The sequence below is a fragment of the Carlito syrichta genome, unplaced genomic scaffold (genome assembly GCF_000164805.1).
Source record: "Carlito syrichta isolate Samal-C Ts95f unplaced genomic scaffold, Tarsius_syrichta-2.0.1 Scaffold99365, whole genome shotgun sequence".
Lineage (NCBI taxonomy): Eukaryota > Metazoa > Chordata > Mammalia > Primates > Tarsiidae > Carlito > Carlito syrichta.
The window spans coordinates 14,876-28,216 of NW_007043461.1; the positions used below are offsets into that span (position 1 = coordinate 14,876).

A 13,341-nucleotide genomic window follows, 5' to 3' on the forward strand; every position below is an offset into this window, starting at 1 on the left:
GCAGGAGAGTTCGGTTTCCAGGAACCTGCCTCTACTGAGGACAACAAACAAAGCAGGCAAAGGCCCTGTGGCAGGAGCATGCTGGGTTCAGAAGCAGGTCAACACAGCGGGCGGGGAAGTAAGTGGGGAGGGCGGTGCTGGCTGCTCCCAGGCGCCCAGAATGGCCCCCTCGACCCCCTCCCGACCCCCTGGGGTGCACTAGACAACAGCCCAGAGAGAGCCCAGATCCCAGTCCCTAGAGTCTGTGACTATTGCCTCCCATGGCACTGTGACTGCCGGCAGGACCGAGCTGAGCACCCCGAGACGGCAGTGACGCTGGGCCATGTGGGCAGTGAGAAAAAGAAGAGGCGGAACTCGTCCAAGAGGAGGCCCACAGCACAGCGGGCACTGAAGGTGGGGTTGGAAGCAGGAGGAAGCGAGGATGCAGCCCCCAGAACCACCATGGCACTGCGGTTCTGCTGCCACCTTGACTTCAGCCCACGAGACCCGCTCCAGACTTCTGGCCTCCAGAGCTGCTGGGGATTAACTGTGGTAAGCCACCGAGTGGGTGGCAATCGTCACAGCAGTCACAGGCCCGGGGGCCCGAGACCGAAAAGGGAGAAGGCAGGCCGGCTGGGCCCTCGCCTCCTAGGGGCCGTCGCTGCTCAGCAACTTTCCAGACTGGGTCACCGCACACGCCTCGGCCGCCGCTCATTACCAGTCCTGATCCCTGTGCTCTTTTCTGTGACTCCCACCCCCACACCCTGTAACTGTGGCCTTGAAAATAGCCCTCCTGGAACATCCTCCCCAGGCGTGCCATCATTTCCCATTAGAATCTGACTGGTAAAGAAGGTCGGTCATGGGGGTGGCAGGTAGGCGGATCCCATAAGGCCTGTGGACCCTGGCAAGAAGACTGGCCGTGGCTTGGAATGAGAAGCTGCTGGGAGGTGCTGGGCAGAAGGAAAGCCGGCCTGCAGAGTCACAAAGAAAAGCAGGCTGCCAGGAGACTCAAGAGACGAGGAGGGCCTGGACTAGGGAGGGGGGTCGAGGCAAGCAAGAGTGATCCAGTTCTGGATATATTTTAAAGCAGAACATACGGGGCTGGCTAGGGGATGGGGGTGTGAGATGAGAATAAGAAGACTCAAGGGCCAAGCGCGTGGCTCATGCCTGTCATCCCAGCACTCTGGAGGCAGAGGCAAGAGGACTGCCTGAGCCCAGGGGTTCGAGACCAGTCCAGGCAGCATGGCAGGACTTCGCCATGATTTGTTAATAAATAAAAAAATTAGCCAGGCATAGTGGTGTGCCCTGTAGTTCCAGCTACTTGGTAGGCTGAGGTGGAAGGACTACCTAAGCCCAGCAGGCCGAGGCTGTGGTGGCTGTGAATGTGCCACTGCACTCTAGCCTGGGCCACAGAGTGAGACTCTGACTCAAAACAAAACAAAACAAACCAGAAGACTCAAGGACAACAGTCATCCTCTGCCCAAACACCTAGCAGAAAAGAGCTGCCATTTACGGAGAGGCACCCACAGGAAGGGCAGGCTGTCTAGAGGGAGGAGGTGTGGTGGCATTCAGCAGAGGAGAAGCCACATGTGCAGTCTGGACAGATACAAGAATCTGAATATGTTTGGTAGGCAAAGCCTGGAACCACGTGAGGTCACACAGGCAGCAGTATGGAGGTGAAGGCCACAGACTAAGCCGTGAGACAGGCTGCGGGTAGAAGTTGGGAGGGTGAGAAGGACCAGCAGATCAAGATGCAGGGGAACCAAGAGAAATGTCCTTGAACCAGGTATCTGGAAAAGACAGAAATGACCCTCTGACCAGTGATAACTCAGATAACAAGAAGGCTCACAGTAATGGCCAGGAACTTGGAACACGGGACTCTGACAGCAGCGGTGTACGAGAAGGGACATGGAGAGCCCAGAGGCAAGAGGACAGTGGATGATGCAGGACTAACAGGAGTCTCACCTGCCCGGCCGTGGCTGTGCACCGACTGTGCACCTTACACGTTTAACACAACTCCTTACAACGCCACGAGATACGGAGTCTTTAGTCACACTTTACAGATGAGGAAAATCCATTTCAAAGACGTGCCCAAGCGTCTATCCCAAGAATCCATACAGAAAAGTCTAAGAGGGCCATGTGGGAAGGGCAGGGCAGCTTTCGAGCAGCACAACAGGGACATGTCAACAAGAAACAGCAACCAAGAAGGGTGACTCATGGTCTCTAACCTAGGTCTCCAGGAAGACGGTGGCAGCTTTAGCAGAAATGGGGGACCAGGGAGGAAGAAAAGCAATGAAAGTAGGGTGGACAGTCAGGAATGGGGGTGACTGAGGAGATAATTTTTTAATATAATAAGTATGTGATGACCATAAGTATCAGGGGTGGGAACTTCCACAGTCAGATCAGAACCAAGCACTGGGCTCCTCTGCAGAATGTGAACCCTAGCGACATGAACACCAGTCCCACCAACCTGCAATCACCCAGGACTGGTACAGAGGGTGCATGGAGAGGCGCCGGATCCGAGCCCGGGAAGGGTGGCAGTGACTTGAAATTGGCAACTGGAACCTCATGTCCCAACAAGCCATGGCACCACTGCTTGTACCTAAAAGAATAAAGCACAGGAAGATCACCACCTAGTGATCAAAGCACATCAGGTTGCATTTATACAAATGGCAACAACACGAGCATGTATGACTTTAAAGCTGCCTTAGTCACTGAAAACTGTCTTCCCAGTTTCAAGCAGCACCTTTGGCTATTAAATAGCAGAGATATAAAGTGCTTATCATAATGTTATTACAGTAGCATCCGATAAATTACTTTCATTCATTGCATAATGAATGAAAATAAATAATTCACTAATTACTCACAGTTGTTAATTGCCAAAGGCACCCACAAAAACAAAAGTTCTTATAACTATAACTGAGTTTGGTAAGTCAAAATGTTCAGGTTGCCTGAAATAACCCAGGATGTTTTTTTGTCATTCAACGATGGCTTTATCAATCCTTAAATAGCAGCAGGTCTGTAGCTACTAAATCATCAGATTTCAATAATTTCCAGATGCTCTCTTCTCCAAAACACTCTACAGACAGGGATGGGTATCCGCTCACAACAGAAACCGCCCATAACGTAAACCCCAGGGAGAGACAGATGGAGACGGACAGAGAGAGAACCCCATCCCAAAAGAACAGTGCCTGCTCTAACACTGAGCAGCTGGTCATGAAGCAGCACAGAGCACAGGGTCTGTGGGGGCCGCTGGGTCTCTCTGCGTGTCAGTCCACCCCACGCCAGGACGACCACTCAGACAGCTACAGGCACTGGGCTGCCCTCCTCGCGGCTGACCGGGGCCCTACCAGGCACTGCTCCGTAGCCAGGTGTATGGTGCTACCCTTCTTCCTGGAGCTGTGCCATTTACTCATATAGAAGGCAAACATACGTGTTCCATACAAGCTATATAGACAGTCATAGAGGAAAGGGCACACACCTGACAATGTAACCAGAAAAGTCAGGAAACCTAGAGCCCCTGAAGGGTACTTGTTTTTTGACTTGTTATCTTTTTGGATTGCTTTAAAGTTCTGCTTGGAAAGTTTAAATATGAAAGTTTAATCCTTGGAGCCACACAAAAAGAAAAACATAAAGCAAAAGTGAGCTTGCCCCCCAAAAAATAAAACCTAAACTCAAGCACAGAAGACAACTACTCTGAACGAGAAAGTCACCAGGAAAGGAATGAGCCAGGGCAGGTTCTGGCGGACCAGGTTCAAGACACCAAGAGGAAAAGGGGGAACTTAAGGGGGGGAGGAAGTGATCAAAGGGTTTTGGTTAGACAAGAGGGCAAGCTCTAGGATCTACACACAGAACAGTGATGGCCACGCGCAGGACACTGCATATTCCTAAATCGTTAAAAGAGGAGGCTTTAAATGTTTTCATCACAAATAACTTCGTGAGGTGATAGATTTGTTAATTAGCCTGGATTTAATCATACAATTAACATATATTAAAGCACTGTATTTACCTCATAAATATATTCAATTATTACCTGTCAAAACTAAAAGTAAATTTTAAAAACTCAGCAACTCCATTCTTAGAAAGAGATATAGATATGCATGCCTGAGATAAATGGAAACATATGTCCTTTCAAAGACTTATTTGCCAACATTTGCAGCACGCTTACTCAAAAGAGCCAAACACCCAACCATCCATCACCTGGAGGACAGAGCGACACAAATTGCTACCTACCCATAAAATGGAATATTACTCAATACATAAAAGAAAGCTCCTCATACACTCAACCACACCCAACGTCCCAAAAGCTTAGCGAAAAAGGCTTTGATTCCGTTATGTGACATTCTGGAAAAGGCAAAACTATGGGGGCGTCAGTCAGATGAAAGGTCTGCCAGGGCTAGGACGAGGGTCCTGACCGTGAAAGGGCATGAGAAATGTAGCAAAGGAAATGTTCTCACCCGGTGGTGGGGGGAGGGGCCGCACTATCAAGGGTAGTTCTCAGAACTCCTCAAATTAAACACTTAAAAAAAAAAGCAGGCAAGGAGGAAGCAAGGTCACAGGGTTCGGCTCCAGGCTCGGGAACAAGGTGGACACGGAGGGCAGCAGCCACGGCTTGGCACGCCCACGCCAGGCACTGCGCCAGCTGCTTGCACCTCTGGAAAACCCACCGGCCAGCTGGCAAGGGCTGGCCCCACCGAAGACTAGGATGCTGAGACTCAGAGGAGTTAAGTGACTTACCTGAGGCTACTGGAACTTACAACTGCATCTGCTCAAACACAAAGGCTATTTTCCTGAAATCAAGTTTGCTGCTTTTGGTAGAATAAGAAGATGCCAGCAAATCTGATCATCGCATCAATTATAAAGAGGTTCATTTAAGAACAAGGACAGTGAGGACATTGTGCTATGCCTTAGGATACTGACTTCACCCTTTCAAACCTGCTTTTTAATGAAAAAAACAAATTGCGAGTCTTATAACATAGGAGCTATTTTTAAAAGGAGATGGGAAAAATCCCCAATGAAGAAAAAGGAGACAGCACTTTCACAGGGCAGGCAGCACTCGCAGGCAAGTGGGGCCTGAGCGCCCAGGGCCCGCGGCCAGCCTACCGACGCACAGCCAGCACTGGTGAATGTCCACTGCAAAGGAGGTGACGAGGCCTGCCTTCAGGTCGTGCTTCAGTGTCCATGCGTTGCTGGAAGACCTGAGGTCCCAGCCGACCAGGGAGCCATTCACAGTGGCGTAGGCCAGCACAGACTGCGCCCCGGAGTTGAAGTGGTGCATGTCCACAACACAGCCGTCCTCCTTCGGATCCAGAACTCTGGAGAAATACACAGAGCAGAGGGCAAAGACGTTTCCAGACACTGAAAACATAGCACTCGTCTCCATTTCAGATGAAGCCGTGTCCTACCCGCGGTCAAGAAATAAGAACTAACGTGGCCACCCAGAAAACAGCAGTTGAGACACTTTAGAAAGTAGTTAAAGACTTACAGAAGAACTGCCAGAACAGCACAGAGCTCCTGTATACCCTTCACTCAGCTTCCCCGCATGATAATGTCTTACACGACCACAGGGCATTTATCAAAACTAAGGAATTAAACTATGGCTTAAGTCTTAGACTTTGGAGCATTTCAGATTTTGGATTTTTGTATTAGAAACGCTCGATATGTACGACTGGTGATGTTAACCTCATTACTAGTAAGCACAGCACAGAAGGCATTCTGCTGATCTTACCAGTTTTCCCTCTGTCTTTCGTGGCTTTCATGACCTTGATATTTTGAAGACTACTGGTTAGTGATTTCAGAAAATGTGCCTCAGTTAGGGTTTTGTCTGATGTTTTCTCATTATCATACTGAGGAATGCCTTATTGGGAAGGACATCACAGAAGTGGTGTGCCCTTCTCAGTGCATCATGTGAGACAGTAGCTGACCCCAGTAAGCACAGGGTATCTTATCTGAAATGCGTGGAACCAGAAGTGGTCAGACTTTGGATTTTTTCAAATTATGGAATGTCCGCATATGCTAATGTCTAAACATGAAATTCACATGATTCATATAGCCCTTATACACATACCCTGAAGGTAACTTTGTTAAGAATTTGTTTAAGCCTTTTGTGCATGAAACAAAGTTTTGACTGCAATTTGACTGCAACCTGTCATGTGCGATTGGGCCTGGGATTTTCCACTTGTGGCATCCTGTCAGCACACAAACAGTTTCAGATTTTGAAGCATGCTGGATTTTGGATTTTCCTATTAGAAACAATCAATCTGAGGCTAGACATGGTGGCTCAAGCCTATAATCCTACCAATCTGGGCAAGAAAGGAGTCTGAGAGTTTGAGATCGGCCTAGATAACATATGGAGTCATTATTGCTGCAAAAAATAAGGAAGTTAGTTAGCCAGGCGCAGTGGCACATGCCTGTAGTATCAGCTACTGGAGAGGCTGAGCCAGAAGGATCTCCTGACACAGGAGGTCGAGACCACAGCAGTGAGCTATAATCATGCCACCGCACTCCAGCTTGGCCAACAGAGTGAGACCCCAACTCAAAAAGAAAGAAGAGAACGAAAAAGTTCAGTCTCCATCACTGGCAATGTTGATCTCCATCATCTGATTAAGGTGCTGTCTGCTAGGCTTCTCCCTCGACGATCACTCAACACTTGGTGAAATGCTTTGAGACAATGCAGAGATGCCGTCTCTGCCTCAGCCTTGGCCCACAAGCTTCGGCACTCACTCACAGACGTGCTCACAGCGAGCCCACAGTGACTTTCCACTTCCCTCATTCCTTCCACAGTAACACGCTGGAACTCTTCTGCAAATTGTCCCTTCTTCTCCAAGTATTCACTAGCTCACTGATGTACAACAGTACGGCTTCACAGACATTCTGTTCTTCACGTTCTAACCCTGTTAACGCCACCAGTACTTGCTTTGCTGCCTGAGTTCTCCCCACTCTGCCCACCGAGAATTTCAGGTGGGCAGCGCTCCCTTCCAGGGCATTTTCTGGACACTTCCTAAGTTTGTGATGCTGCAAGAGGCTCCAGGCTCTTGCTTTCTTTGCCCCGCCACGCCCCTGGGATCCACGTTTTCCCAGAGTACTGGCTCCTTGTACCACAGAATGGCATCTAGAGACAAAGACAAAGACACTAAATGCTCACTGCCAGGGCAGAGTCCCTGCTCCTGGCTCCTCCAATGGCCAGAACCAAGACCTGTCAGGCACACTAGTTCGAGCATGCGGATGCACCTGTATTTCTGCATCTCCCTGCCTGCCTATGTGTGTACACATGGGCGTGCGTCACAAGCCCGTATCAACATCTCAGCTCCTACCCAGCTCCAGAGTTCATGCTAGCCACTCCTCTTCCATGACTCGTGACTTCTTTCTCCTACAGAGAGAAACCTGGCTCTCATTATCTACAATATATCTACCATTTGTTCAAACCTAGTCTGTAAATGAAAAACCTAGTCATTTCAAAACTGTTAAGCTGCAGCCGGTTAACCCCTGTGACAAACAACCAACTGCACTACAGCGTCTGAGTTCAGTTCCTTTCATCACTGGCCTTCTGGGACCCAGTCCAAACACTGCTTCCCAGCTTCCTTGGCCTGGCTCCTTTACTCCCCACGCCCTGCAGCGTGATGATGTGATTCACGTGTTAAAACAGATGCACTCCACCTTTACCCCGACATCCTGGTTGACTTTTTAAAAATTTACATACAGTAAAATTCACTTTTTGTGGTATTCAGCTAAATGGGTTACATCAAAACCCATGGCTGTCTTCTACCAAGACACACACAAAACTGTTCCTCACTCAAAATCACCTTGCGTGGCCATTTGCAGTCAACTTCTGCCCTTACCCTCAACCTGGGGCAGCCACTGCTCTCCACATGTTTTCCTCCCTATAATTTCATACTTTCCAGAATGTCGTACGATATTACTGGAAACACAACAAACAGCCTTTCAGGTCTAACTCTTGATGCTGCTGCCCGAGTCACTAACTTACTTCTTTATACTGCGGAGCCCTCCTGTCCTGTGTAACTGGACCGTCTTTTCAAGCTGAGACACTTTTAAACCTAAAAAGAACATCGTAAAGCACATGGCCAGCCTCCTTTATCAGCACACACCACCTTTTCACACGGACCGTTTTCATATTCTCTCCTAGGTCAGGGGTCAACAAATATTTTCTATAAGGAGTCAGATTATAAATATTTTGGGCTTTGTGAGACACATACATCACCACTGCATTCTCTTATTTTGTACAACCCTTTAACAGTGCAGACATCATTCTTATTTTATGAACCATATCACACAGGCTATAGTTTGCTGACCTCCCAGATCAACAATTATATTTATAAACATTTCCAATTCTGACTATATTTCCCCATAGAGGGATGATATGTCCAAATGCCAAATAAATTGTGAAATGGTTCCTTCCACTAATTCTAGCTATGAAGAGCAATGACAAGATTTGATATGAACGAATAAAACAAACAGGACATATGGCAAAGTTCCTTTGAGAGCCACCACTGTCAGCAGCTGAACACCCTGGCAGTCTCCCAACCTAGACAGTCAACAAGTGCTTTGGGCAGAGGCGTGAATTCACAGTGAAAGAAAAGCCTTTCGGCAGAGAGCTCACTGTGCACTGAACGTGCACATCTGTGTGTAGGGCCTGTGGCCCTGTCATCACAGAGCACACTGGGCCAATAGCTAATGCACAGAAAACTCCACAGGACTATTATTCTACAGCCATCCTCTGCTGAAATGGACTGTAAAGAACACTGGCAGATAGCTGTTGTCAAGAGTCACCCGTAATACACCGCACAAAAGCTGCTCAAATCTGCTTAACGAATGTTGAACACATACTTTTAAATTCCAAAGCAGCCGGGCTCGGTGGCTCAGCCTGTCATCCCGCACCTTTGGGAGGCTGAGATGAGTGGATTGCCTGAGCCCGCGGGTTCGAGACCCGCCTGGGCAGGCGAGACCTCATCTCTACAATAAAATCAAAAAATTAGCCAGGCGTGGTAGCACGTGCCTGTAATTCTGGCTACAAGGAAGGCTGAGGTGGAAGGATCGCCGGAGCCCAGCAGGTCGAGGCTGCGGTGGCAGGGAGCGGCCACTGCACTCCAGTCTGGATGACAGAGTGAGACTCCAACTCAAAAAAAAAATTAAAAATAAAAATAAATAAATAAATTCAAAAGCAACACAAAAACAGCAAAAACAAAATAATCCTAAGTGACCCAACCAACATCCCTTTCTGCCTTCAGCTGCCCAAGGCCACAACCTCCTCGTGCTGCTTTCTTCTCGGGGAGCTGTCAGCCTGCCTGGCACATGTCTTCACCGCCCTCTTCTGCCAGCTAACGCACATATGATCTCACTGGCTGTCTTCCTTTCAAGCTCAATCCTGTGAGCCCCGTAGACAGTGGCATGTTACCACACTGCCGTGGAACTGTCTGCTCACTTGTCTATTTCCCCATGGGACTGAGGTACACTTTCAGTAGTTGAGACAGAAGACATAACTGATCATTAGACCATTCAGACAAATCTCAGACTGGGTAAGCCACAAGTTCAAAACTGCCCTCTGACCTTGTGACAAGCTGGCAAAAGTAAGATATGCAGACAGCATCTGCTGAGACGAACCACATGGGACAGTTTTGAGTTGAGACTTGATGGGCTTAAAAGAAGAAGTACAATGTAAGAGGTCCTCAGCTGATCCAAACTACACTGTGAAGGGGAGAGTTGCTACCACAGTACACTGAAGCAAAGTCTACAAAGACTCAAGTTACAGACCTGCTTTGCAGAGGGTGGATTTTAGGAGACTTGGGCAGCTTGGAAGTTTCAATCCCAAGAAGCTGGACAGCACCGTTGTCAGATGCTGCAGCTAAGTAGTGGGAGCCTTGGCAGAATGTAAGAGTCTTGACTCGTCCTCCAATTCGGCTGTACGTAAGAATAGATCTGAATGAAAAAAAATAAGATTCCATTTCTAAAGCAATATTATTGCTAATATTAAATATCCATGTTACTACCAGCAAGCAAAATGACTACTCTGAGGTCCATTTTATCTTCCTGATCTCTTAACAAAAGCAAGAACCTGCTCTCAAAAGCACTGGTAGAAAATCACCTTTCTTCTGGTATTTTCAAGCAGCATCTTCACACACTTCTGTTGTAGACAGACTCTCCCTCTTTTCTATGGAGAACTCCCACACTTGTGCTCCTGACTCAATTCTTCAAACACCCCTTCATTCTTAGACCCTCCAGGACGCCCATAACCCCTAACACACAGACTGGCACAGCTGGAAAAGCACGAGTTTTAGAATCAAGGACTTGACCACTATCATATGATCTTGGTCAAGCTACTTAACTTGCCCTGTGCCTCAGTTTCTCCAACTTCAGAACAAGGATTGCCCTACTTACCTAACTGGGTCACAGGGAAGATCAGATATGAGCAGGGACCCCAAAAACCCCAGAATTTATTTATAAAAAATTGTATATTTATTCTTACATGTTTACACATCAGTCACCTTCAAAGTATTCTCCATTTGACACAATACATCTATTGAGTCACTTTTTCCACTGCCCAAAACAGTTTTGAGCCACCAACTTTGATACCTTTTAGTGCTTCTGTTGTTTTTTTGTTTCACTACTTCCTCATCAGCAAAACGTTTCCCTTTGATGATTTTTTTCATTCAGGAAAACAAAAAAAGAGTCACTCGGGTGAGATCGGGTAAATAGGGAAAGCTCATGCCACTTTTTGGTCAAAAACTGCTGAATACTCAGCGCAGTATGGGCAAGCATGCTCACATGAAGTGGGCAAATGTATATGTGTTGAAAGAATTTCCCCCAAAATTTCTCTGAGGCCAAACGCTGTCTCTCACAACAACGCTAGCTGGTATACTAAAGCTGATGGGTTCCCAGAACACTTAGCTAGCTGGGAAGCCTGTGCAACAAGGGGCCGTCCTCCAAAAGACAATCCCAGGGTTTATTGGGGTCCCCTCTCATAATACATACACAAATCATAAGACATTCATAAAGGCAAAACTTTATTACAATCTTCAGTCCTCCCACACACACGCTGACCTTTCTACCCTCCTTTGAACTCGCTGCCAAGCTTCTTGAAGAGATCACCCACACGGGTGCCTCCCACTATAACCAGACCCCTCCTTTTTACCCTCCTAAGGGGCCAGACCTCCAAAAGGCCAAAAGTCCCTAGTCACCAAATTAACTAATCTGTCTGTTTGTAACTTGCTTATCTTATTATACAAGTTAACATATTAAATGTATAAAAACGATCAAAATACAAAAAGTAAAACAATTTTTATTATACCATGTATACTTATAGATTATAAAAATACTTAAAATACCATACTTAAAATATATTATAAAATACATTTATAACAGCAATAAAAAACTATTAACATTCTCACATGCCCTTGCAAAGAGTTTTCTATATGTATTTAAGAATACATATGGAATTTTGAATAAACATGAAATATTTTGCTTTTATCAATCATCTCGAGTTACTTTTCCTTTATAACAGCTTTACTGAGATAATGTTCATACACCATAAAGTACATTTTAAAGTGCACAATTCGGTGATATACAGCATAATGGGAGAATTCTGACAGATCACCGCCCTCGAATCCCAGACCATTTTCATCATTCCCAAGAAACCGAATAATAAACCATCCTCAAACCTATCAGCATCCACTCCCCACCGCCCCTCTCCCTAGCCCCTGGCAACAGTGATTTGACTTTATTCTCTATGGAGTTCCCTATTCTGGACAGTTCACCAAAACACAGTCATGCATCGGGAGACCTTCTGTAACTGGTTTCTTTCACGCAGCATAATGTTGCCAAGGTTTCATCATCGTGTGGTGTGTGGTGTGTGGTGTGTGGTATGTGGTATGTAGTATGTAGCATATCGTACTTCGTTCCTCTCTAAGGCTGGAACCATCCCACTGGGTGGATAGACGCATTTTGCTCATTCATCCGGCAGCGAATGAACGAGTTGTTTCCACTTCCCGGCTATTATGAATGACACCGCAGTGGACATTTGTGTCTTTGTGTGAACAAACGTTTCAAACACAAACTGACTGGACAGGGGCCTAGTCAGTACTGTCAGTGAGTAAAGAGAGGCAGGGACAATGCAATGACGAGAAACAGGCTTGTGCTCTCTCGCATTCTCTCCTGATACTAAGGTACAATCCACATATCACAAATTCACCCTTTTGAAGGGGCCCCAATACAACCAACCAGACGTTGCAGCCGTCGCCATTATCTAATTACCCAGAACATCTTCCTTACCCCCAAAAGAAACCCTGTCCCCATTAGCTGCCACTTCCCAGTGCGCCCTTCCCCTCGTTCCGGGCAACTACTCATCTACTCCCGTCTCCACGGAGCACTGAACGTGAATGCAGTCATCCACTACAAGGCCTCTGATCTGGCTGCTTTCACTGAGCACGATGCTGTCAAGGTTTGTCCGCACTGCAGATGCCGCAGTCCGCCATTCCTTTGCTGTGGCTCCGTAATTCCACCCTATGGCTATCACACACTCTGCTTATCCATTCATCAGGTAATGACTTTGTGGCTTCCACTTTGGTTGCTACAAACAGGATTTCGTGCTTCAGCTGTCATGGATTAACACCTAGCAGTGGAACTGTGGGGCCACAGGATAACACGATGCGTAACGTTATGAAAGACTGCCAAACTGCTTTCCAAAGTTGCTGTACTAGTTTTATACTCCCACCAACAATATATAAAGCTTTCAATTTCTCCACATCCTCACTAACACTTGTTACGGTCTGCCACTGTGGACGTCAAGTGGTGCCTCACTGGGGTTAACTGGGCCATTGTCCTTTAATGGTAGAGCTGTAATCGTTCTTTATATATTTTGAGAAACAGATGCTTATCAGACACATGATTTATAATTGCCTCTCCCATCCTGCAGGCTGTCTTCACTTTTCGGAGGCTGTCTTTTCAAGCACAAAGGCTTAGAATGTTAACGAAGTCCCATTTGTCTATTTTTTCCTTTTGTCACTTGTGCGTTTGACGTCATCCCTCAGAAATCCTTGTCCAATCCATGGTTATACAGATTTACCTGTCTCTGTAGTTCATTTGAAAAGTCTTATAGTTTTAGTTCTTATGTTCAGGTCTACAACCCATTTTGAATAATTCTGTGGCGTATTCCAACTTTTCGCATGTGACTATCTTGTAATCCCAGCACCATTTGTTGAAAAGGCCATTCTTTCCCCTGTTGAGTTGTCCTGGCACTTTGTAAAAAAAACAATGAGCCAGGCTCAGTGGCTCAGCCTGTAATCCCGCACCTTTGGGAGGCTGAGGTGAGTGGATTGCCTGAGCCCGCGGGTTCGAGACCTGCCTGGGGCA

At 46.9% G+C, this 13,341-nt stretch overlaps 1 protein-coding gene across 1 annotated transcript in view; it reads right to left on the reverse strand.

Annotated features, from left to right (window-relative positions):
• PIK3R4 (phosphoinositide-3-kinase regulatory subunit 4) overlaps positions 1 to 13,341 on the reverse strand; it is a 69,516-nt gene that overhangs the window by 3,288 nt on the left and 52,887 nt on the right. The window contains exons 13-15 of the mRNA XM_008063730.2: positions 9,748 to 9,912; positions 5,083 to 5,294; positions 2,450 to 2,581 (exon numbers count right to left, since the gene is read on the reverse strand). Coding sequence (XP_008061921.1) covers positions 2,450 to 2,581; positions 5,083 to 5,294; positions 9,748 to 9,912 — 509 coding nt within the window. The remainder of the gene's footprint in view (positions 1 to 2,449; positions 2,582 to 5,082; positions 5,295 to 9,747; positions 9,913 to 13,341) is intronic.